The sequence below is a fragment of the Eptatretus burgeri genome, chromosome 13 (assembly GCF_056783735.1).
Source record: "Eptatretus burgeri isolate ZD-2024b chromosome 13, Ebu_testis_v1, whole genome shotgun sequence".
NCBI lineage: Eukaryota > Metazoa > Chordata > Myxini > Myxiniformes > Myxinidae > Eptatretus > Eptatretus burgeri.
This window is the reverse complement of record NC_140973.1, coordinates 26,548,738-26,575,131: the sequence shown is the minus strand read 5'-3', so window position 1 is coordinate 26,575,131 and position 26,394 is coordinate 26,548,738. Positions and strand designations below refer to the sequence as shown.

General features: G+C 43.7%; 1 protein-coding gene across 1 annotated transcript in view; it reads right to left on the bottom strand.

Annotated features, from left to right (window-relative positions):
- UBR2 (ubiquitin protein ligase E3 component n-recognin 2) overlaps nucleotides 1-26,394 on the bottom strand; it is a 213,797-nt gene that overhangs the window by 167,947 nt on the left and 19,456 nt on the right. The window contains exons 3-6 of the mRNA XM_085851818.1: nucleotides 24,123-24,201; nucleotides 17,071-17,181; nucleotides 1,511-1,641; nucleotides 248-386 (exon numbers count right to left, since the gene is read on the bottom strand). Coding sequence (XP_085707944.1) covers nucleotides 248-386; nucleotides 1,511-1,641; nucleotides 17,071-17,181; nucleotides 24,123-24,201 — 460 coding nt within the window. The remainder of the gene's footprint in view (nucleotides 1-247; nucleotides 387-1,510; nucleotides 1,642-17,070; nucleotides 17,182-24,122; nucleotides 24,202-26,394) is intronic.

The following is a 26,394-nucleotide window of genomic DNA, read 5'->3' as shown; positions in this document are numbered from 1 at the left end:
GAGATGTCCTGCTCACAGACAACAAGATAGTGGTGAAAACATCACCTCCATCCACTTTTGGTGGGGGAGGTAATAACAGTCACAGAAGTCAAATTTTGCATTGCAAATGACTCATTAAAAAAAACACGCCCAACAATCCTTAAAAACTATATCAACATCAGAACGTGAAGTGTCACCGACTGAAAAGTAAAGTGACTTCTGTTTTCCAAATCGGTGTGGTACAATTAAAGGAAAATAAAAGACTCACATCCCTGTCGACATTTGTAGCGAAGATGACGGCTTCCTTCTGAGTACAACTCACAGCCTTCTGTAGTGTGAAAATAACCTGGTCGTATGTGTGAACCTCATCATTGAAGAGCATGCAGCAGTAAGTACCAGAGCAGCTTCTAGACGTGGCAAAGCAATCAAGAAAATAGTCAACAAGAATCTCGGCTCAAAAAGGATTCGTCGATAAATTGACTCCACACACTCATTTCTACATAATTATGATACTATACATTAAAAAATAATAATAATTGGTATATGATACATGAATAAAATGACAGAATGTACATATTACAAGGTATTGTGTATGCACACAAGTGATAGCCATACAGAAAGCAAAATTGAAGATTTGTAACTCAATAGAGCATGTAGAATTTGGTATCTATTCAATCTCGATCTGCATCTCTCTCTAAAAGCAGATTCAGTGCTGCCAAAGCAGCCTCATGGAAAGGATTGCACTGGGTGTTTTTTGCCTTTGCCTCCCCAGCAGTTGTTAGGGCAGGAATTTTGAACTCTGTCAGTGCTGGCAATAACTCACTTACACTTGTGAAAGACACCTATGGGATCTCTAACACCCACCAATGCTGGCAGACAGGTCTTTTAGCTTAAGACTTTCCGATGCTTGTTGTACACATTAATGTCTCGCCCTGTGTGTGAAATATCAAGATGAGTGTTTATAGCTGGGTCATGATTCAAACCCAGGCTGGACAGCTCAGAGGGGAGTGCGCATGCTGCCAGGCAATCCTGCCAGCCCCTGTGCGTGTATGAGTTTGTTACAATCAAGTTCACTTACAACCAAGCACATTTGTTTTATTACGGCAGAGAATTGTCGTATTTCCCATATTAAGCTCTGTTCAGTCCACAGAACAAATTTCTTGTCCAAGCAGGACTCTATTGAAATGAATTAATTGCCAGAATGAAAATTGTACAAAATATTTTTGAGAGGCATTGGAAAGGGAGAATTGTTCAAGTCTCACTCCCACTTCCCTTATTCATCCAAGTCTCTCTCCCACTTCCCTTATTGGTCCAAGTCTCCCTCCCACTTCCCTTACGTGTCCAAGACTCCCTCGATAATTGTCCTGATATCCAGCTGTTGGTATTCCCCCACTCTTTATACTGTTCCTTTTGTTCTATTGCGTTCTGATCTGTTCAGCGTTCTCGCTCTTCCACAAGCCTTGACTTTGTATACCAATAAAATAAAAAATATATCACACTCACCCCCATAAAGAACACAAATAAAACTTACAGAATCCTCAGGTTGGCAGGGAGGCTGTCAACACCCTCCCAAGTCAGGAGGTCACTGGCATAGCAGAGGCAGATGGAAAAGAGTTCCCGGGCACGACATGCCAGATCGGAAGGAAGAAGGCTCACTGGGTCCTGTGAGAGAGCAAATGAGACAAGTATATTCGCCTGAATCAATAAGTTGTTCCTACATCTATTCCTACAACACACATTATAAAGAAAGAAACATCGTTTAAAAAAAAAAAAATCAGAAACGTTTTTTTTTTTTTTTTTAAGTCCCACAAAAAGTTTTTTTTTTTAATTATATTTTTTACATTTTTGCAAAATAAAAGTTTGTTTGTATTGTTGCGGATTCCGCGCCCGCCGGCGTGCGGGCGGCCACGTAACTCGAATCGCGGCACGTCGCCCACCGGACCGACAATCCCGTCGTGACCCTCTCGGACTAACGCCGGGAACTAGTCACGGGTGGGCCTTTCGGCCTCACCACGATCGTGCCAATCGGCCCCCCGCGTGGGATAGGGTTGCTCGCCAAATTCGACCTACCTAAGTACCCACACGGAGGGTAGACCGGGCGATCGCACCTCGCCGCAGGTCGACTTCGGACACGGGCCACTTTAAGCGACCCGTTCCGTACTATCGGGATAACCGAGCAGTGTTATCGTCAACCTCGACGGTTCGATTAATCATTGGGCGTATTTAGCCCACGACCAACCCTTTACGTGAAGTAAGATGGAGATTCAATAAAAGAAAAGACGAAGCGAAACGGGAAAAACAGTTCAACATAAAGCACATTTATTCCGCGGCAAACGGAAAGCACACATATACAATTATGCACCAAAAGCAAATGTAAAAGTAACACAACAATTCTGCACAAAAAGCAAATGCAACAAAAGAGACACAATGCAGATCTACTACCGACTACGCGAGCACACGGCAACACTTACACAGTTTTACTTCACAGACGGCGCCGACAACACATATACTCCAAAGCAAAAGAAAAAGGGGCCACCCTCATCGACAAGGGGGGCAGACGGGCCTGGGGCCGAGACCGCGTCGAGCCTACCCGTCTGGTGATGAGCCGCAAAATGGCAGCAGCGCCCCGACTCTGCGGGCCTCGCTGGCACTGCCTGGAATGGGGTGGGAACGGGGCCCTCTTCTCACACTATCTCAGTGCGGGGGGAAACAGGGAGGGGTTGTTGATGCTCGGGGGGGGGGGGGGGTGAGGATATCTGAATGGCTTGGGTCCCGCGACGAGCTACTCCACTGCGACCTCGATCGCGTTACCGGCCTCCCCTCTCCGCAGCTCCCAGACTCTGACACGAGCGCCGACCTCCACAAAGCTTCTTGGCTTCTCCAGCCTCTCCGGACCCCGACAGACACTCTCTCGACTGGTTTCGCCGCCGCCACAACTCTCCAACTCTTTCCTCTTCTCAACTCTCAACTCTTCCCAACTGCCTTCGCCGCCGCCACAACTCTCCAACTCTCCCACTCTCCACTCTTCTCAACTCCGTCCAACTGCCCTGATTCGCTCCGCGCTCGGCGCTTTATAGTGCGACAGGAGAAATCATATGCAGATTTTTGGATCAGGAACGGCTCGGGGGTGGAGCCACGCTCACAATTGGACAGAGGAAAAGTGGGCGTGAATCATTCTTGATCCGCGAATCTGCATATAGCGATTATACTCCGACGCGCCTGGAGGCGGGGCCAAATCGCCCCACGCTCGCTGATAGGACGGAACAGAAGTGGGCGTGAATCATTCTTGATCCGATTTCTCGGAAAGGCTGGTGTTTTTGCACCCGCTGCTCGGTGCGCGCCCTGTACGAATCCAGGATCGGTGCCCACAAGCGGCGCGGGAATGGCGGTGATGCGATGGTTGCGAGAGCGAGATGTGACGGTAAAGGTCGTGGCTGTTGGCGTTGTTGTTGTTGTTGTGAAGCGGCGTTGCGGTTGGTGGTTGTTGTGTGAAAGCGGTTGTGGAGAAGGTGGATGTTGTGAAGGCGGTTCTGGAGAAGGTGGCTGTGGTTGTCGAGATGCGGTTGGTGGTGGTTGTGGTGGTAGTAATGGCGGTTGGTCCAAAATAAAGATAGTAAAAGAAAAACGGCTATCTCAAAGGGTCGCAGCCCGAATGAATGACATTTATTCCCTCTAAACAACGGGTTTGGGCTAACTACACATATACTTACAGAGATATCTCACCTACGGGACCTGAATGGTGGTTTGCGAATTTCGTCAACCACAACAGTATCAAACAAATAAACTGTATGAGGCAACATCAATACAATTGTTTTATATCGATTATGGATACAATTATGATGAACATGAATCATGCAAAAACATTTATTTCTCGTAATAGACATCTACAACCATCCTTGACCATGTTGTGGAATGTCGGGCAAGGCCCTCACTTTTTCAGCTTTTAAATTCGTTTTCTTCACAACCATGAATGAGCGATTGACACAAAACTTTCAACATACAAGCACCTACACATGGAAAATGTTTTAACAAAGTTGCATGATGATTATATGGAAAATGTGGCCAGCGTTCCAAATAATAATAATAATAATAATAATAATAATAATAATAATCTGTTTTCTGCATGCATGGGTTGCAGGGTGTTTCACGTATCAGGAATAAAAGGCCTCGACCTCACTTCACTCGGCCGAATGAAATGTCATGAACAGGTAAAACAAAACATTTTCTTAGACAATGCAAAACATACTGAATTCAACACAATAAAAAATTGGGAAAGATTCTTTTTCAGTTGACCAATTATAAGAACGAGAAACACCCGGTGGTTATCCCAACTTAGTAGTACATTCCAATGCAAACCCAGAGTACAACCGCCAAATTTCAACGCAATTCTTCCCACAAACACTCAGACACATGTTTCAACACATTTCCCCACATGTATGATGACTATAGATTTCATTGGACTACAACACAGAAATTGGCGAATTTTAGAATGCTTTGTACAATTTTCAGGAGTTCGATTTAGTTTTGAGGGATAACATCCAGTTTTCAAGTTATTCTGTCCAGTTGTGCAGGAATGCATTAGCAGGTACGACAAGTCACCACTTCTTAGGATAATTCCCCACTTTCAAATCTAATGTATGAAGTTCTTTCTTCGCAATGAGTCAATTACTCATGAAAAATGTTTATTACTTTTATGGTGAGGTTGAAAGCTGAAATTTTGCATACTGACGCAACTTGAAGCCAATATTCAAGGATGTGTGTGGGGGGGGGGGGGGGAAATAAATCACAGAATCGTCAAAGAATGCCCGTAATTGAAAATATTCGCAAATTAAAGTCGGCTTGTGCATCCTCACTCTGCTCACGGTGGGTCTCATGGATGCAAGACAATGGGACGTCACGTGATCTTGCACGAGCACAATCGTTCCCTGAGGGAGTAGGTTGCTTCTTGGTTTTATTGCAGTATGATTAGAGAAGTGCCTGTGGGTTTGTGTCGTCTACAGAAGATGTACAGTGAGTGAGAGGAAGTTGTAAACGTCGATCATTTACAGATGGTGTACAATGGCAAACAAGTGTTACTGTGTATATTTAAAAGCATTGCATGTTTACCTGTACAGTAAAGCCTGGTGTTCACTTATAGGTTAAGGTGCCTGGCTTAAGATCTTAGGGCCTTGAGTTTGAGCCTGTGTCGGCCGTTGAATTAACAACACATGGAGTTGACTCAGCTTGTCATCCTTCTGAGGTCAGCGAAATGAGTACCAGTGTACTGGTATTACTGCATCAGAGGCACAGCCACGCCCCCAGAAAATGATGCACGCAGCAGCCACAGACTGCAAACGATAGCGAGCTACCTATACAGTTGGACTGTTAACAGATTGTGTCAGTACGTGTGCAAAGTGAAAGTAACGTGGCATGGACGAGTGCACGGGAGAAGTGGGATATGCATCGACCCAGACGGGAATAGCGGTCAGTGTAGCGGACGGGATGGGCGAGCCTCCTGAGCAGGATAAAGTTATTTTGGAAAACTTGCCGGCTCCACGAGACTCTGTGTACGAGGTACGAGAGTGTGCGCGGTCCGTGCTTTGCAAACCACCCAAGCGCGGATCATTGCTCGATGTGTTAATGGCTTCAGGGGGGCCGGCATTGAAACGATCTGCGCCGGGTACATTATAATCAGAGCACGGACTGCGAAAAGCGAAGCGAACAGAGGGATTAAATGAATTTGGAAAAAAACATTTTCCCCATGGCAGCCCATGTTCGAGGCCCGACGTGCTGCGCGACACGAGTGGTGCTCGCGAGATGAGCGGCACGAGTGGAGATGGCTACGTCACCGCCGGGCTAGTGTGCGTGGTAGGAGTGGGCGTAGCGAAGCTGGCGTGGCGTTCACTATGCCCGTGACGTCAGTAGGAATCCCACCGCACGAATGTCGGGTGTGTAGAACACGGCGTTTTCCGTGCGAAATAGCCCGACAGCTAATGCGAGCATTTAATTCGATTAACAGGGTGATGTTACGCCTTGATGGATTGGCCAGACCGAAGGAGCGGGAGCTCGGGCGACCGCCCCCCCCCCCCCGGGAAGCGACTGGACTGACAAGCAGCCAAAGCCCAGCCAGGATGTCGTAAACATCCTCGCCCGGGCCAAGGAGCACTAGTTCGGGGAAGACTTTAGCGTTGGATAGACCGGCCTCATGGGGACATTCGGAGCAGTCCTCCATGTGGGCCCAGGAACATTAGTTAAGGGGATTTAGGTTAGAATTTAGAGTGTATTGGAAACATGGACAGACATGGAACGTATAGTGGGGAAGTATTTTAGCTATGTAGAGTTAAATGGAACGTGCATTTGAGTAAGGGATGACGGGGAGCATGAGTTAGTTTGGGGGACGGAGCTCGTAGAGCGTCGGTGTGGGTGGGAAAAAAAAAGATGAATGAGTGCGGGTCAGCAGGCCCGATTGTAAATGGAGTGAATGTGGAATACATGGTGTGAACGAATGATTGGGGGGAGGAGTGGATCCCGTCCAAGGGAATTCGGCGTTAGTGTAATATTAGTTAGCAGGATAGTTTAATTAACAAAAGGGATGTCGTTTTGTGGTTGGTGCTGAATGAAGGCACAAAATGTTTTACAGGTTGCAGGAGACGATTGACCAGCTGGGAGCGTGGCTTGTGAAATATGAGTATTGACTAGAGGGCACCCCGGGCACCGGAGTCATCAGCCAGAGTAGGCCGTGGGTCCAAGGGAGTGAGGAGTTACAGTATGTAATGGGCACGGGTAGCCAGAGAAGAGGGACTCGGAGCGCCAAAATGCCATGTGGGCATTGACGGGGAAATGCCAGTGAGGGAATTCCCCACGTTACTGAGGAGGAGGTAGGCTCAGAGACAGCCTCAGCTACCCAGGGGTGCTGAAGAATGAGTTTGGCAGGTGGGCAGACCTGGCAGTGGAGCCACGCTGCCCAGCCACAAAATTGTGCGAGAGCACAGAGGAAAATTGTGCGGGCCAGGCCCAAATTAAAAATGAACACCAAAACAGGCGACGGGAATCATGGTTGCTAGAACCGATAGTTTAAAGCGACAGGCATGTTGAAAAGCCCCAGGAATAGTTTAAAATTTAGTAAATGATCGGACAGATTAGAATATGTGGACCCCTTCACACCATCCATCCCTTCACTGTTCAGAGGCCGCTGGACTCATCATGGAAGTGCTCAGGCCTGTGGGGGTTATTCTGAGGCTGCATTGGGCCTCTGGATAGATTTGCTTGTCTCATACCCAATCCTCTTTAAAGGGATCTTGGAGATTGGGAATAGACAATTAGGACAGGTTAACCGAACACAGACGATAAGAGGGTTAGGGACACATAAACTGAATTTTAAAAAATTCTCAATGTCATTAGTTTGTCATAACCTAAAAGGGGGTGGGTATGGACAATGACAGGCATAGGCAATAGGATGGGGGGAGACCATACGGTAGGACCGAACCCATCTTCAGACCGGCCAATGCCACCACACTCCCTCCACAACTTCACGACACCACACCGAGGCCAGCCAGCTTCATGTGCCGACCTGTTGCACCTTACCTGGTCTGTATTTGCTGTGCCTTTGCTTTGACTCCGCTTGCCATACCTTGCATGCCTTTGCTTTGATTCCACTTGCCATACCTTACATGCCTTTGCTTTGATTCCACTTGCCATACCTTACATGCCTTTGCTTTGATTCCACTTGCCATACCTTACATGCCTTTGCTTTGACTCCACTTGCCATACCTTACATGCCTTTGCTTTGACTCCACTTGCCATACCTTACATGCCTTTGCTTCGACTCCACTTGTCATACCTTCCATGCTTTTGCTTTGATTCCACTTGCCATACCTTCCATGCCTTTGCTTTGACTCCACTTGCCATACCTTGCATGCCTTTGCTTTGACTCCACTTGCCATACCTTGCATGCCTTTGCTTTGACTCCACTTGCCATACCTTTCCCTGCCTTTGCTTTGATTCCACTTGCCATACCTTTCCCTGCCTTTGCTTTGACTCCACTTGCCATACCTTTCCCTGCCTTTGCTTTGACTCCACTTGCCATGCCTTGCATGCCTTTGCCTTGACATCACTTACCACGCCTTGCCATACCACTGAACCTTGCCATGTGCACCAGGACCATCTGTGTGAAAGCGTTTCCCGGGACTGCCATGCAGGCAGCCGCGTTACCAGGGGACTATATTTGTGCAGCCCGGACATCTTTTTTTGTTGTTGTTGTTGTTGTTGATAAAGGCCAGTTCAAATGGACTGTGAAACGGTGTGTGGCCTGCCTGTTAGGGTGAGTTACCTCCAGCAGCCAGGAAAAACAAGACAAAACACAGAGGACCATTTAGGGCCCTGAAGACACCAGGGAAACCACATCCCTCCAACACCAATGGCAGCCAACATAGAGCGGTTATTTATTTCATTAATGTACGTCAGTTATTTATTTCATTAATGTACGTTCAGATAGTCCCTTCTTGTAAAGTGGGTCGAACGGGACAGTGCATTGAGTAGATCTCATAGTTAGGTCTAATTAAACCTGAACTAGGTCTGTTATAGTTAGATATGATTAAACTAAAATGAACTTCATTCCTACTCTGCCTTTTTTTCTCTATTCCTAAGGTAAATCCAAGCAAGGGGTCCTCGCGAGGCCAGCAGGCACTCGGCTTGGACACCTATCTGAAAAACCACATCCATGTCCTTCGCATAAGAATCAGTCCTCACAGAAGACCAAGGGCAGCAGTATAAGCCAACAATAAACGCCAGCGCTGCACGGAGTGCATGCTCCACAGCGACGACCGCCCACCCACTGTTCAGGCGACTACAAGAGTAACCAACACGACTGCATCACTCCAGGAATGCCGTGCCGAGACCAGAAGGATAACCAACCTTACGGCGCACTGCAGGAATGCCGTGCCAAAGAAATAGAGGGAGCGGCACACCAAGTGTGAACAAATTACAGTATGCACGCGGCGCACTCTTCTTTAATCCAAATCTCCATCTAATAATTATATCCAATCTTTCCCTCAATTCCCTGACACAGATCAGGGCTGGCACCATGCACACGACACCGCCTTTGATAAATGGCCACGTGCTTAATGCCGGCGGACCCATTTGCAGTCCTGGGATAATTTGTTATCGCGCACGGAACAGAGAACGAGTGGCACACATCGTGTTAGGGTCTGCGCATGTGTTACCATAGCATCTTACCATCGGTCTTAGCTGACCACCGCGGTCGCGGGTGTCTCCCGCGGACGGCGAACGTCCTCTCACCTCTCCGCCGGGTGAGGCTGCAGCCAGGCAGAGGCGCACTGAACGGCTCGGGCTGCATGGCTTGCAAACAGGCAGCGCATTGACCGGCGCTGACCGCCGATCACCGTGGGCAGCCCCGGGAGTTCGGTGCAGGGCGATTTGTGTCAAGGTGCTCGAAGAGAGACGATTCCGCAGTTTGAAATCATCTGGCCGGAAGTAAAGTGGAGCCCTTTGTAAAGGGCTCGATTTTGTCTTGTTTTTTTTTTTTTTTGTCCGTAAGTAAATAAATCCCTTTGTAGAAATGTTACCAGCTCGTTTTTGTCTTTTCTTTCATTGATCCAGCATGGTCTGTATTCCTAACCGAGCCGGGACTTAACTCCTAATGATCCGTTCCTTTTAGCCGGTACGTCCTTGGCAGTGTCGCTCGGCTGCATCCCATCTGGTAAAGTGATCTGGTTCGGACAAGGCGTACCGAGGGCATGTCCCCCGGTAATTAGATCATGTGGTTATTTTTAGGTAACCAGATAAACTAGACCAGCGGTTCTCAACTGGGGGCCCGTGGCCCCCCAAGGGGGCCATCGGCCTTCGACCGGGGGGACATGAGCGGACGCCAAAAAACTGCGATTCAGAATGCAGAAGCTTGTAATATACAATTAAGGTGACGAGTCTCCGGTCATAGTGTCAAAGTAAAAAGGGTAGATGAGTTTAACCACGATTTTAAAAGAGAAGGCAGAGTCCACAGAGCATTCATAGTAAACCAATGTTTACAACTAGAACGGGCACTCGTAGAGCGCATACCTTCGCCGCAGCCACTAGTTTGAACATGGCATGAGAGTGAAATGAGGAACTAAAATTCCACTAAATCTGCTCGGGAATTTCGCAAATTTAAAGTCCATGATCCGGATTTTGTGAAAGGATTTTGTTATTAGAACTATTACGATTATGACAATTTTAGGTGATTCGTTGTCCCGAGTGCCGAACTATGTAGCATGTAGGGTCAGATTCGGTTGAATATCACTGACCACGCAGACACGACCTGGATCAAGTAGATCATGTTTTCAAATCCGAGCGAGGACAAAAACGTCATTTTAATTGGCGTCTAATTAAACAAGAAAGTAAAACTCCTTTTACTAAACCATGAGCGAAGCTATGTGCATATCAAACTATACTAAGTCTCCTTAATGAAAATTTGTTGTATTTTACTTCGTAACTAAGTTTAGTAGGGCCCTAGGGCCCTATGGCCCTTGTTGCATCAACAGACACAGTTTAGAGACAGATATATTCTAGTTATTACCTTTGTATTAAGTTGTCCACAACGCATCTCAATACAAATATGCATTTCGTGACCCCCATGACCTTTGACCCACAACCGCTACCATGGTGACAATAGTACTATACCATGTGTCATTTCAGAAGATGGGGAATTGAACACTGAACAATTTGGAGTTAATTTGATGTAAATCGGAAACATATTAACCGTTTTCATCATGAAAAAAAACGATGTTGACCTTTTTGTGACCTCGACCTTTGATCCAATCGCTCCCAAAATCTAATGGATTTGTCCTTTCATGATGCCAAACAAATCCAAAACAATTAAAGCCTCTCTGCATTTTGTTTTTTTTTGCGTTAAGTTGTCCACAACGCTTTCCGATATAAATGTGAATTTGTGTGACCCCCTTGACCTTTGACCCCCAACCGCTGCCTTGGGTGACAAAAGTACTATACCATGTGTCATATTAGAGGATGGGGAATTTAATTTTGAACATTTTGGAGTTAATTTGCTGTAAATCAAAACAAAATTGACAATTTAATCGCGAAAAAACGATTTTGACCTTTTTGTGACCTTGACCTTAACCTTTGATCCGATCGCTCCCAAAATCTAATCCATCTGTCCGCTCATGATGCCAAACACATCCACAAAATTTCATGACAATTTGCAAAGTGGTTTTTGTGTAATGTTGTCCACAACGCTTCCCAATCAAAAACTCCATTTTGGTGACCCCCTTGACCTTTGACTTCCACAGACTAACTAGGGTTGCAAACACTATACCATACGCTATATCAGTGGATCGGGATTTGAATACTGAACATTTTGGACTTAATTTGATGTAAATCGGAACAAAATTGACACTTTAATCGCAAAAAAACGATTTTGACCATTTTGTGACCTTCACCTTGACCTTTGATCCGATCGCTCCCAAAATCTAATCAATTTGTCCCCTCATGATGTCAAACAAGTCCACAAAATTTCATGACAATCTGCTCAGTGGTTTTTTGCGTAAGGTTGTCCACGACGCTGCCCAATGAAAAATGCTTTGTGGTGACCCCCTTGACCTTTGACCCCCAACCGCTACCTAGGGTAATTACGCCACACTTTCATGTGGCATAGCCTAGAATGTAGAATTGAGTAATGAACATTTTGGTGTTCGTTTTATCTCGTTCGGATAAAAATTGACCGCGTTATGATGAAAAAACGATTCTGACCTTTTCGTGACCGTGACCTTGACCTTTAATCCGATTGCTCCCAAAAGCTTCGCCTGGCGTCCTTGAGTAACTGCACATCATCTCCGAAAATTTCATGCAAATCGGTCCAGCAGTTTTTGCGCAATGTTGTCCGCACACATATTTACCAATAAATAAATACACAGGGGTCAATACAATACCTTCGTCAAACGAAGTTTGCGAAGGTAAAAACGTTAGAATTTTGTTTTTTTCAATTTTTTTCTCAGATGTCGAAGGTTCGAAAATGGAATGACAGCTATGTCAAGTTTGCATTCACGAATGTCAGTCGAGATGATGTGGACTGCAAGCAATGTCTGCACTGCTCGGTCATGATGTCAAATGCGTCACGACATCCTTCCAAACTTTCAAACCATCGTGACAAGATGCATCCCGGAAGGAAGGAAGATAATAGACGCTCTGTCTGCGAAACGATCACGATATGACCGTGAAGCGACACTTCTCAAATTTGGATTCCGGCCAGAAGAAAAACCTGCTCTTCAATCCAGCTACTAAGTGGCACACCGAATTGCGAAGTGCAAGAAGCCGCACACTATTGCTGAGGACCTTATCAAGCCATGTACAGAGAAAATGGTGGAATTGATGATCGGACCAGAGGCGAAAAAGAAGATCCAGCAAGTTTCGCTCTCTAATGACACGATCCGACGACGGATTGACGACATGGCCGCTGATGTGTGCCGTCGAGTTTGCTCCGAAATCAAAGAAAGCACGCTCCAGGCTCGCCTTCAATTAGACGAGTCTACCGACACCGCCCTGGAGAGCCAGTTGATCGCCTTCGCTCGCTACGAGAGAAAGGGAAAGATGAAGGAAGAGTTCATGTTCTGCAATACCCTACTAACCACAACGACAGCGGCAGATATCAAAGCTATTGTGGACTTTTTTTTTAAGATAATGGACTTCAAATTGTGGACTTTTTTGTCACGCTTGTGAAGAACGAATGGCCCCATGTGACGTCCTCCCACTGTTCACTACACCGATACGCTCTTGCATCAAAGACTCTTCCGCTTCGTTTACTGGAAGTCATGGACGTCGCGGTCAAAGTGATCAACTTCATTCGTGCCAAGGCCAAAAATCATCGGCTCTTCCAACTCCTGGCCAACGAAATGGGAGCGGAACATGTTGGACTTCTGTTCCACACCAAAGTCCGTTGGCTATCGAGGGGGAAATGCCTCTCTCAGCTGTATGAACTCCGGGTTGAGGTGGAAATCTTCCTGCGAGACAACGAAAACAACCTCCATGTCCACTTCGACAATGAAGAGTTCGTCATGATGCTCGCCTACCTGGCCGATATATTCGGCCGACTCAACGAAATAAACCAGTCCTTGCAAGGCCGTGATGTGACAGTCAGTGACGTTCAAGACAAGCTTGCCGGACTGTCTGCTCGAATGGAAGTCTGGCAGGCACGAATCAAGGCCGGGTCCACTGCCTCGTTTCCTTTCTTGGACGAGCACCTGCAGACACAGAGGATTGAGCTTCCCGTCGGCATCAAAGAGTGCATCACTAGACATCTCGAACATCTCTCCGCCGAGTTCAAATCGTATTTCGACGATGCACCGTTGGATGTTCCGTGGCACAAAGACCAGTTTAACGCCAAAATTGAACCAACTGAAGATGAAGCAGAGGAGCTGGCAGAGTTTGAGGTTTTAAAAGCAATGAAGCTGGTCTTCAGTAACAAAGAAGACCACTCCACCTTCTGGTTGTCTGTTCAGGATGCGTATCCACGACTCAGCAAGAAGGCATCCATAATGCTCATTCAATTCGCCACAACATATCTTTGCGAATCCGGATTTTCTGACCTTGCGACCATTAAAACGAAGTCCAGAAACCGTCTTGACGTTGGGAACGATATTCGCCTTGCTGTGTCCAAGACGGAGCCGGACATAAGAGGCCTCGTCAGACAAGCTCAACAGCAAGTGTCTCATTGATTGTATTGCTTAGAAAAATGTTTACTTTGATTTATCTTTTAAGACTGAGTAAATAAATTTCATAAAACGAAATCTGCATCTTTTATTGAAGGGCAGGGGACCACCAATGTTAAGCGACTCGGTAGGGGGGCCATGGGCCATCAAAGGTTGAGAAAGGCTGAACTAGACAGTGGACCCTAAGTCACGTGGTTGAGTTATTGGCGTTCACAGATGGTTAGCGACCCACTGCGTCACGGAATTATCCGTGTGCAACGGCCTGCAATTCCGGGGAGTCTGGTGGGAACCCGAGATAGTTTCACCCCCCCCCCCCCCGGGTGGTCTACTCCACCCGACTCCCGGCCCGCAACAATATATATATATATATATATAATACAGTATAACTAATGCTGTATGTCTGTGTCTGTCCCACCTTGAAACACAAACACTTTTTGGAGAGAAAAAAATATTCAGCAAAAGTTTGTTTAAATTAATCCAAACCTTCAGGAAAATTGGAATCTTTTTCAATCGAACTGATATCTGAACATGAGCGGTGTACAAGGCAATGGACCGCTGCTTCAATTACTCCCAATTTTTTAATTTTTTTATTTGCTGTTAAGAAATATGATAATTTTGGAGCTTCACAACACTCTATGAAGGCAATCGCAGTGCTTTCCAGAAAGTCCACAAGTGTGTGTCCATTCTAAGGAGAGCCAGAAAGAAACATCTGTCCAACTTCAAAAGAATGAACTTTCTAACTTGTCTCCCTCCTCTAAAACCTGGTGGTACCTTGTTAAGTCTGTCTCTGGTGTTTGCTCTCCTTCCATCCCTTCCCTCCATTCACATGGCACCACAGCTGACTCCACTCGTAATAAGGCCGAATACCTCAATTCTGTGTTTGCTTGAAATCGTGTCCCCAACCCTTCACTCTTGATACCCATCCTTTCCTGTCGTACCCAACTGCTCCTGGACTCTGTGTCTTTTGCACCTGAGAAGGTGGAAAACGTTCTTTAAACCTCCAACTCTGACTCTGGACTGGACGGCATTGGCTCGCGTGTCCTAAAAACCCACTGTGTGTCTTCCACATGCTCTCTCTACCCTTTTCACCTGAGCATTTCGGTCATCGGTCATCTTCCATCTGCTTGGAAATCCACCAACATCACGGCACTACACAAAATTGCTGTTAGCCATTATTGCTGTTAGCCATTAGACTAAGTGTTCATTCTGATCACTCATTCTTAATTTAGTTGAATTATTTGGCTGCTTGCAGAATGCATCCACAATCCACTTCATCAAATATATAAAGCTTGTATTTATTATGGATGCGCATAGGATTCACCCCAACACGTGCTTGCAGTCTGCAAACATGCTCCACCAGTAAAAGTATAAACCAGAGTTGGAGTTGGCCATCCAAATGTTGTAGAACATTCCCATGCACACCGAGAGTACAACCACCACTTTTCAACTGATTTTATCCAGCAGTTTAGGAATGCATAAAATACAGAATGTATGTAAATTCGCCAGGTCGTTTGATTCTATAAGCTTTTCATGCAGAGATATCATTAGGATACAGCAGACCCTCCCCATTCACCAGGATTACGTTCTTGAAAAACCCGGTGATTGGGAAAACCCCCGTGATGCGCAAAGTTAAGACCTTATGGGAAAAATAGGGTTCTAAAATTTATCGACATTTTTGCCTAAACTGCGGTCGTTTAAATGAAAACCACTCAAAATTGTACTTACGTTTGATGATGATTGAGGGCGTTAGACGTCATCGAGACGATGTCAACGTCCCTAGCTTAGGGTTATCAGGGTCATCAGACTTTGTGAAGAAGGTGTTGATCTTCATCTGTTTTGCCTTGTTCTGCATGTCCTTATAGACCTCCGTAAAAGGTGCCATGACAGTGTCCATCTCACACTTGAATTTCAAGCACTTCTATGTGAAGACTTCTTCTTCGTCTTTTGGTTTTAATAGCATTTTTAGAGCCGTGAGGCTCCATATATGCCACACACCTAAACATTTTGGCTGGAGCAGACAAGTACAGAGGACTTTATATCGTTGAACCTGTTTCTTTTATAAATTTCAACAACAATTTGCAGAGTCAAGAGTGCTCCTGGCTCAATCGGCACAGTGTATCCGGTACACCTGACCAGATGATCCCATCTCTCGGGCAGAGTGGAAGAGGCGCGATCTGTCCTGAGGACATTGTGTGAAGATCTATGCGATCCAAATCTTCAGGAACCTTACACCACTCCCAGAACTCCATATGGTGATATGCTATCCTATGTAAATAGGAGTTTAGAGCATAATATCCAAGTCTGAGCCTGCAGAGGATTGCCTGTTCTCTTTGGGAGAGTCGGGGAACTCCACTTAGACGAGCGAAAACCTCTCAAGATGTGTTTCTCATTCTGCTTTGTTCCAAGTGTTCTCTTTCACATTTCTCATCTTCATGTCATTTCTCCCTCTTCGCCTCAAAACAAACAAACAAATATTTTCACTCTTAAAATAAAAAATTACAAACCAATCCTGTCTCCCATCTCCATCCTTAGTTCATTCTTTATTTCTTCCTTTCTCATTACCTCCCAAATAAACCAACATTCCTCATAATTTAATGAATTTGCTTCTCACTTTGTAAACTTTAATTAACACTTTATGTTTCATTTGCCTTATTTCACGAAAACCCCACGTTCTTCTTCTTCGTAACCATTTACTGCCACAAACACCCCGCGGCATAAAACGAAATCACGCGATATCACATGATAACAGTTCGTGCAGCACGATATCAAAAGAACAACCGAGTCTGCGATGGAGGGCAGCATGGGGCTGTGAGGCGAAACGGAGATGCGGGGTTGTGTATTCCTCCGCGCCAGACCGCGGATAGAGCAAGGGAACCATGCCGCGATCGGCACATTTTAACCACAATTATTCACTCGCGATCGAGTGAAAACGCGATGCGGAAATCCACGATCAAAGCGGGCCTGCTGTACTGGAAACCACTCTCCTACCAGGAGGTTTTTTTCACATTTTCAAACACAAAATGCACATTCACATCGAGAATTATCGTTGTCTCCCCCCTCGCGAACCACCGCCACTGAATTTTGTTTTTGTGTAAAACCTTCCTGGGTGACACCCAAAGTATAACCATTAAATTTTCCACCTTTCCATCCAGCAGTTTAGGGGTGCATGCAAGTCAAAACACGCACATGTGCGCAAACACACAAACACTTCCCCAAAGTGCACCAGTTAAGCACGCCATGGCGGCAGCAGAGGAATCAATGTTACTTCCAATCAAAGAGTCAATATGAAAATAAAAAAAGAATAAATGCGTAAAGATCTGACACATTGTCTATATTAGTCAATTCCTCACAATTTTGAGGTATCTGTGTTAACATGTTTGTGGGTGCAAACACATACCAAAGGAAGTCCAGGGTCTGAATGTGGCCTGTGTTGCTGGCAATACGGTCCATGTTTCCAAGCCTCAACATCACCACAGTCACAGAAACCTCCCCCAGAAGACGTGTTCATCTGTTTCAAGAAAATCATTCAGTGAATTGCCTTTATTAAATTGACATGGATGTTGCAAAAAAGTTCTGACAGCAATTACAAATGGGAAACGGAAAATATCAAATGGCTCTATATTCCTGAGGCTCTAAGTTGCCAAGATACTGGTGACACAACAAATGCAAACTCCAAATTAAAACATCAATACGGAATAAATGTAAAAAATGCAATCACAGTGCGGAACCTGCTGTGGCTTGTTTGTAACACAAAAAGCTCGATGTTGATGCCACACCACAGATAGTGGTCTGAAAATTATAAAATCAGATGGCATAATGATTGTACAGGGGTGGCCTGAAAGTTGCTTTACACCTCCCCCAGTAAAGCATTCACTCTTAAAAAAAACTCTTTTAATATACAAGTTGTATTGAGCAGAGCTTACAATATTAATCAGTCATGACCACCACCACCACCTTGCAATCCTTGATCCTTCACACCTGTTGCTTCCTGACTATCAACAAATCCAATTCTGTCTTGAGCTGTCCACTTCTGAAAGCAATCTTGTGGCTCTCCCACTTCTGAACGAATAAACCAGTTACAGCGAGACCATTTCTCACCACCAGCTCCACAAGATCTCAATTCTCTATCGTACATACAGTTTTCCTTGTTCCCCAACCAAATCTGTCAACATAATCCTCTTCACCTGGTTCAAATAATCCCACATGCATGTTGACGTCACCTTCAATGCACATCATCATCTCCAGATAACCATTTCCATCATCCTCTCCAGTGCATCCTTGGAATTCTGCTCTCCACCTCAATCCTTCCGGTCTGATAAACTCCTCGGAGCGGTTATTGCGGTCAAGCAAAAAAAAATTTTTATATACTCGTGCAGGATCTCTAAGTCTTACTCACGTTGTTGTTCTTGGACTTTTTTGTTTCACAACCTACAGTTTTCATCGAAACTTCCTGAAACTTGGCATATATATGTAAAAAATATCCTGCACAGACAGTCACCATCTCAGATTTTGAAAATTCCTCCGAGAAAAAAAGTTATGACGTCAAAATATCTCCGCTAATGGAAATCACCTAAAAAATTATCTCCAAAACTAGGCAAGCTTTTTGAATTCTATTTGCGGGAATCGAACAGGGCATTAGCAGAGATGAATTACCACACATATGATATATCACTATGATGTCATATCAATTTTTATGACGTCATTCCTATTTTTTGTTTCATTTATTTCACAGCCTACAGTTTTCATCGAAACTTCCTGAAACTTGGCATATATATATATATATATATATATATATATATATATATATATATATATATATATATATATATATATATATATATATATATATATATATATATATATATATTTGTAAAAATATCCTGCGCAGACAGTAACCATCTCAGATTTTGAAAATTCCTCCAAGAAAAAAAGTTGACGTCAAAATATCTCCGCTAATGAAAATAGACTAAAAATTTATCTCAAACTTGGCAAGCTTTTTGAATTCTGTTTGTGGGAATCGAACAGGGCATTAGCAGAGATTAATTACCGCACATATGATACATCACTATGACGTCATTCCTATTTTTTGACATTTTTTGTTTCACAACCCAGACTTTTCATCGGATCTTCGTGAAACTTGCCATGTATATGCAGAAAGCCCACGTGCAGGCAGTAACCATCTCCGATTTTGGAAATTTTGCCTAGAAAAACAAGTTGACGTCATAATATCGCCGCTAATGGAAATCACCTATACCATTATCTCCGAAATTAGGCAGGCTGTTTGAATTTTGTTTGCGGGAATCAAGCCGGGCATTAGCACAGATAATTTATCGCAAACCTGATACATCACAATGACGTCATATTCGTTTTTATGACGTCATCATTAAGAGGACGAGGATCTTAGCTCACTCGAACTTGTTTATAATAACAGCCAAACAATTTATGCCTGTGTAATACGTGTATCCGCCTGTGTAATACGTAACCAAAACGAACAGTGTCTATCTCACACGCTTCATGCTAACGGGTTCCTGCTGTTAAAGAATAATAAAAACTGGAACAGCTCTCTCCAACGTCGCGATGTCAACAGATATGCCTCGGCCCACATTATTACATAATTATACATACTTGTACCAAGTTTGATTTAAATCCCTTCAGCTGTTCTCAAATGCATCCAATCTGGTTGAAATTTAAAACATATATTCCCCATGACTACGAGATAAAAACTGTGAAGTTTCATATCCATTGATGAAGCGGTTCAAGAGAAATCGTTTTAAGATATCTGTTCAATCCAACATAGCTGCCAGACCGTGTGACATTCATTTTTTGTGAACACGCTGGTATTCCCAGGGTTTGGGGAATGTGTGTGAAGTTTCCCTTCGATTTGTCAAGCGGTTCTGGAGAAGATGATTTTTAAAGGTTTACTCTTCAAAAAAATCAAAGCTGCCAGAACATTTACACCATATATTCCCCAAGGCCAGTAGATTGTGCATGTGGAGTTTCAGATTGATGTGGTAAGCCGTTCTGGAGAAGAAGATTTGTGAAGGTTTTTATTTTCAATCCAATATGGCTGCCGAACCACATGACCAATTGTGATGTAACCAAGTTTGAATGTAAAATGTACATTCATGCCCCACCCATGTTTTGCCTCATGCATATTTATGTTCCACCCATGCTTTGCCTCATGTGTCGCATCATCTCTGCTGAAAGCGGGGAGACCGGCATGGCCCTGTCTGGCAGGACGTGTAGTTGTATCTGGAAAAGGCATGGTTTTTACCGTCGCATTTGGAGTGTTTTAAATTCAAGAAAAAGGGATTCAAACCTCAAAGTGTTGGTAAGCTGCCTGGAACATTCTCTAGTCAAAGAATCTGGACACGGAGGCAGTTCCAGGGTACCTGTGACATCATAAATTTACATTCTGCCTCTCATTGGGTAGGGGATCAGGTCTGTGAAGTTTTTCTACCCAAGATGGCTGCCAAACCACATAACTTTCGATACCATCATTTTCACACCATATGTAGCAATTGTGTGAGATGATATTTGTGAAGTTTCATGTCGATTGATAAAGCGGTTCAAGAGAAGGAACTTTTATAAAATTTTACTTAAATACAATATGGCTGCCAAACCATGTGACCTATCAATTATTCGTGAACACCCTTGTATTCCCAAGGCTTGGGGAACATGTGTGTGAAGTTTCCCCTCGATCCGTCAAGCCGTTCTGGAGAAGATAATTTTTTAAGGTTTTCAGGCAAATCCAATACGGCTGCCAAACCATTTGACCTACGTCGTGAAAAGGAACATTTGATCTACGTTGTGTCTGGAACAAACTCCCATACTCTCTTCCCCTCCTGGTCTTCAAAACAGCTGTTCGCCACCATCTATCATCTTCCCCCATACAAAACCATGATCTTTTCTCCCCCCCCCAATCAATCCACCCCAAACCCACCTCCTTCAAATTTCCTGCTTTCCTTCCTGAAAGTCCCTGTAGTGGCCATCTTGTTTACCCCATGTACCCCACCACGTCCCTCTCCCTTCCACAGATTGCCTAATGTCTCTGTTCCCCACTGTTTTGTGCTTCCCTTTCCCACCCCTCTCGTCTCTTGCTCCCTTTGTTATACGTCCTGTGTATTCATTGTTATACGAGCCACGACATTGTATCCAGAAAAAAAGAAAAAAAAAAAAAAAAAAAAAAAAAACGGGGAGTGAACTTTTTGTTCCTCATGGAGATTCCTGTAAATTTTCACATTGATCTGTTCAGCGTTTTGAAGATTTTTAAATGTTTTTTTTTTTTTTTTTTTTAAACAAATATGCCTGCCAAAACACATGACCGATGAAGTCATCAATTTTTTTTTCTGTCGATCAATTTATCCCGAGGTGACCCTCAAAAATTTTCACACTGCTCAGATAAAGCGTTATACGCGTCGAAATTTGACTAGGATACCACTTCACCGATGATGTTTTGGTGAACAACACTTATTCCCCATAAGGAATAGTTGACACGTGCCAAGTTTCAATTTTTTTCCATGGTACGGTTTGGGAAATATAGAGGTCTAAAGTTTTTCTTTGTTTTTCCAACATAGCTGCCACACCACATGACCTATGACAATCATTATTGAAACGTTGTACTTGAGTCCTCACACCTACGGTGGAAATTTCATGTCAATCAGACAAGCAGTTGCAGAGAAAATGAATTTAAATGGGAATCACGGACGGACGGACAGATGGACAACCTGAAAACAGTATGCCTCCGCCGACTTGGTCCATTTGGTGCATTACAGATTAGGAGGTATGTTTACCGGCTTCGTCGACAAACGCATAAAAATGGTACCATTGGAAGTTTAATTTACTTGGTTGAAAAGCAAATGATCAATTTACTTCCAACAAATATTAGTGTCCATTAAATCATACACATGCCTGTTCCAGAAGCCCGTCACCTTTCAAAAGCCAGAGGAAGAAATTAAAGACTTGGAGCTTAATTTTGTTGTTTCAACTGTAATATATTATATATATATATATATATATATATATATATATATATATATATATATATATATATATATATATATATATATATATATATATATATATATATATATATATATATATATATATATATATATATATATATATATATATAACAGCAGACCAGGCGTAGTGGCGTGTGCCTGAAATCCGGCTACTCAGAAGCTTTGGTTGGAGGATCGCTTGAGGACGGGAGCTCTGTGCTGGGCCACGCTATGAGAGGCAGTCCGGAATCATGGCGAAACCCAATCCTTATCCCTGTGTTGTAAGAGGCGACCAGGGTTGCGTCAGGAAGGGCATCCGGCGTAAAAACTATGCCAAATCAGTATGCGGATCATAACGGATGATCCGCTGTGGCGACTCCCAACGGGAGCAGCCGAAAGACGAACATTTCTACAACAGCAGGAACCCTTTAGAATAAAGCATGACAGACACTGAAAGAGCAAAAAAATTGTATATTTATAAATACTTCTCAAGCAATAGAAAATATATAATAGTACACGGAAGGAGAACACAAACACCACCACCACCACCACAAGCACAGCCACGACAGAAACAATAAATACGTGTGATAAAAGATCATTTTTCTGCATGTTTCACATACCCATTGAGACTCACAGTTAGACCTGGAATATGTTTGTGAAGTGGTGCAACATGCTTGTCTTTTTATTCAACCCGTAAGCGAAGCGATGGGTAAGGCACGGCTGGTACAATACAAATGGAAAGAGCCAAATACGCATCACAATGTTCTTGACTGTATATTTTGTCACTGACAAGTCTTAAAATTCAATGAAAGTTACACTCGTTTTACATTGTTGCAGAATGAAATGAAATGAAACCATCAGATTCATTGGTGGCTGCAGAGTTGAAGGATAAAGAAATGCAAAAAGAAACGGCCCACCGAATGACACCGATCTGTCCTTGTTGGAAACTGCAAACTGCTTCCATATTGTTCCCTCCAATAAACGTCCCACTCCACCACCCCCCCCCCACCCTACAAAAGGGGACTGAAAAAAACAAAATGCCCAGGGTGCTATTGGAGGAAATGTTGTATATCTCAGCTTGAGAATGAAGATTTATTTTAAAATGAGGAAGTCTAACTGACAAAAAAATAAGAGGTGCCTATGGGTGAGGCAAACTGGTCTAATAGATGGTCGCAAGTGCAACCACAACTAAATCAACTCTGACAGTAATTCATATAAATATTTTCGCCACAATTACCCCACTGTAAACTGCTCAACCTCTCAATAAAACCACAAACATTCGCTACCACCTCCTGTCTCTGCATCCTCTACCACCTCCTTTCTGGTCTTGCACCCTCTGCACTTTCCTGCTTTGTCTTCCCCTTCACCTCAGGTTTCTGCAGCGTGCATGCGGTCCACAATCAATCCTCTTCTGATAATATTCCCAAAATCCAGGATCACTGCTCATCTCTACTCATTCGTTCCTCTTTTCTCCCGTCTGTGGAACAAACTTCCACATTCTCTTCAATCTCATTCTTCCTTTCAGGTCTTCAGGACAGCTGTTCGCCACACTCTCAGATCATCCTCCATCCAAAACCATGACCTTTTCTACCTCCATTAACTCCACCACCCCCAAACTCATCTCCTTCCAAATTTTTAGTTTTTCCTTCCTGAGAGTTTGCTTCTGTATCTATTTTGTCCACCCCATGCGTCCTCCCTTAATCCCTTGTTGGTCCAAGTCTCCCTATATTTCATCCTTCAAGCCTGCTGTTGGTGTTTCCACCCTCTCTCTACTGTGCCTTTTGTTCTGTTGCGTCCTGCGATCCATTGTTTTCTCGCTCTTCCATGAGCCATGACCTTGTAAACAATAAAATTAAATAAAAGCCCATGTCATCAGAGACATACTAAAATTACGCACTCACACCATTCTCACGTGCATAAAAACATACCAGTTCGATTCATAAATCATCTTTTTGTGACTCATGATCGTGGAATCATTGCAAAACATTCTTCCCCTTTGTTGAGAACAACAGGTATAAACTCACAAGATACAAGACGATGCAAGTAGCTTAAATTGCTTTGATTGTAGACAGGGAACTGACGACAGTCGATTTTGCACAAGATACCAGTGTATGCTTCAAAAGGCTAGTAGTTTCACTGTAACCCAATCCTGTAACCCAAGAGAATCTCTCCTGCATAGCAGCAAAACTCATATGTGAGATGTTAACAACTCATCATCTGTTTTTAAGGCAAAATAACACGCAGGATCACTGCTCATCTTGCCGAAGTGCCAAGATGGACATTTAAACAACTAAAGGTTGTTTGAACCACACCAAGCAACAATAGAGTCCCTAATTAAGCTGTGTTGCACTTCACAGTAATGTAAAATAAATCTGCAGTACAACAGAACAGGTTAGGCTGTATGATTACTCATATGCATAAATTAAACAATACCAAAATCAGTTACCCGGTAGCGATGTGTCTTGTGGATGCTTTGTTGGAAACAGTCCATGCAAAGAACGCAAGTAGGATCCACAGCACATTCCCTGTCGTAAAGACAAAAAACATAGAAAGCCTCAAAAATTACACCACACTTTTTCTTGTAAACAAGGTCAAGGCTCATGGAAGAGCTGAGAAGACCGAATGGATCAGGACCTAACACAAGAAAAGGGAACAGTCGAGAGGAAGGAAACACCAACAACAGGGTTGAAGGACGAGATGGAACAGCACTCTGTCGAGCGCAAGCCTCCGCTAGGTTGAATAGTTGACATTTTGTATCCCACTGATAGGTCGGACCAAGATCCGGACCTCAATCAAAATCTCATCAGCTTGTTCTCATCACCGAACCAACTCATTCACCTAGTTTTGTCAAAACTCATCCACAACGTTTTGAAATATCATGCTGTATATCGTTTTTGGCCCCCTCTCTCAATGGTGAAGAATCACTTAAAGGTCCCCTGACATGCCAAAGTACATAAATTTCATTAATATATTTCCTAGAGGAGTTTTTCATCGTGATTTCAGATCTGACAATGTTTTTTCACAATAATCATTCTGTAAATTGTAAAATTTAAAAAAAATAAAAAATAAAAATAAAAAAACCTCTTCGGGAATGCCCCTAAAAATTCTCCTGAAAGGGGCGTAACCCACATGACGTCATATACAGGATGTCAAAGGCTGCACGTTAATTACTCGGGTGGGTGGTCTACATGATTCTATTGGCTGTGTGATTACTCTGCTGTGATTGGTGGACTACGTGATTCTATTGGCTTTCTGTGTGTTTCCACTTTTGATTGGTCGACTCAATCGCTTCGTTCATTTCTGCTTGAAAAAAAAAAAATCGAACATTTGGTTTTGAATAATGGATAACTTTCATTTGTCTGGTAGCAACAGTGAGTGTGAGAGAAATAAAGGATTTTGGTCTGAATCACATGGAGAATTGTCGGATAACGTAGTCGCGGGAGGTGAAGTTCAGGCAGCTGGAAATGGAATACGGCCTTAGCAGTTCGAGCCTGAAGCAGGACAAGCAGAGAAAAATGGCGATGAAATTCCCGGAGTTCATGATGATCGGGAGGACATCGAAGGAAGGCTCGGAAATAACAACTGGCTAGACTAAATCCGCTTCGTAATTCAATAATGTAAATTCGACTTGCATACTGCTCGATATCAGAAATATTTTAGTGAGGTGACGTGAACAGCGCAGCGGACATGTTTCTCCGCGGCGAATTAATCACAAACAAGGCCAGCCCATGTCATCAGCCGTGTCTCTCCGCGCATAAAATGAAGCAACCTCGTAGCAGCTGTCCGAACTTTCGCGAAACAATCACTGGAATTAAGACGATCACAGAGATTGCACTAACATGTGCAAAATGCATTTGTAGGTACTGTACAAGGCGCGCGGCATCTCGACTCGAGTCAATCCACTCTGTGCGAGTTACTGTATGTGACGTCACGCAGAGATTCGCTGAAGTCCATTTTTTTAAGGGGCGGGGCATAGCACGTTGTGAAAGGCTCCAGAAATGATCGAAATATTGCTGTCATAATCCCATTTTTGATTAAAAAAAAAAACGGGTGATTTCTTCACTCGGAAGGTCAAGTTAATTTATAAATAACAAGTTTATTTTGCATGTCAGGGGACCTTTAAGAGAATTTAACATTTTTTTATTGTATCCCGATCTGGATTCGGATCTTTACCAAAATTGAATTAATTCGTCCTTGGCACACACCCAACCTGCCTCCGAAATTTGGTCTAAATCCGTCAATAACTTTTTGAGATATCATGCTATGCCGTATATTAGTTTTAGCCAGCACTGAATGGTGAAGAATCACTTGAAAAATTATTGTATCCGAATTCAGATCTTCACCAAAACCGAATCAATTCTTCCTTGTCATACACCCAACTTGTCCACTAATTTTTGTCTGAATCTGTCAATAACTTTTTGAGATATTAGGCTATGTATCCTTTTGGGCCCAAGCTATCAATGGTGAAGAATCACTTTAAAATTCTCTTATCCAGATGTGGATCTGGATCTTCACCAAAATCTAATCATTTCATACTTGTCTCACACCCAACCTCTCTAACAAATTTTGTCCAAATCCATCCAAAACATTTTGAGATATCCTGTTCACAGACAAACAGATAGACAGACTGGGTGAAAACATAACCTGAGTCCACCTTCGGTGGACAAAACTATATAGAACTAGAGGGGGAGCACTCGGTAGAGTGCAAAACCTCCGCG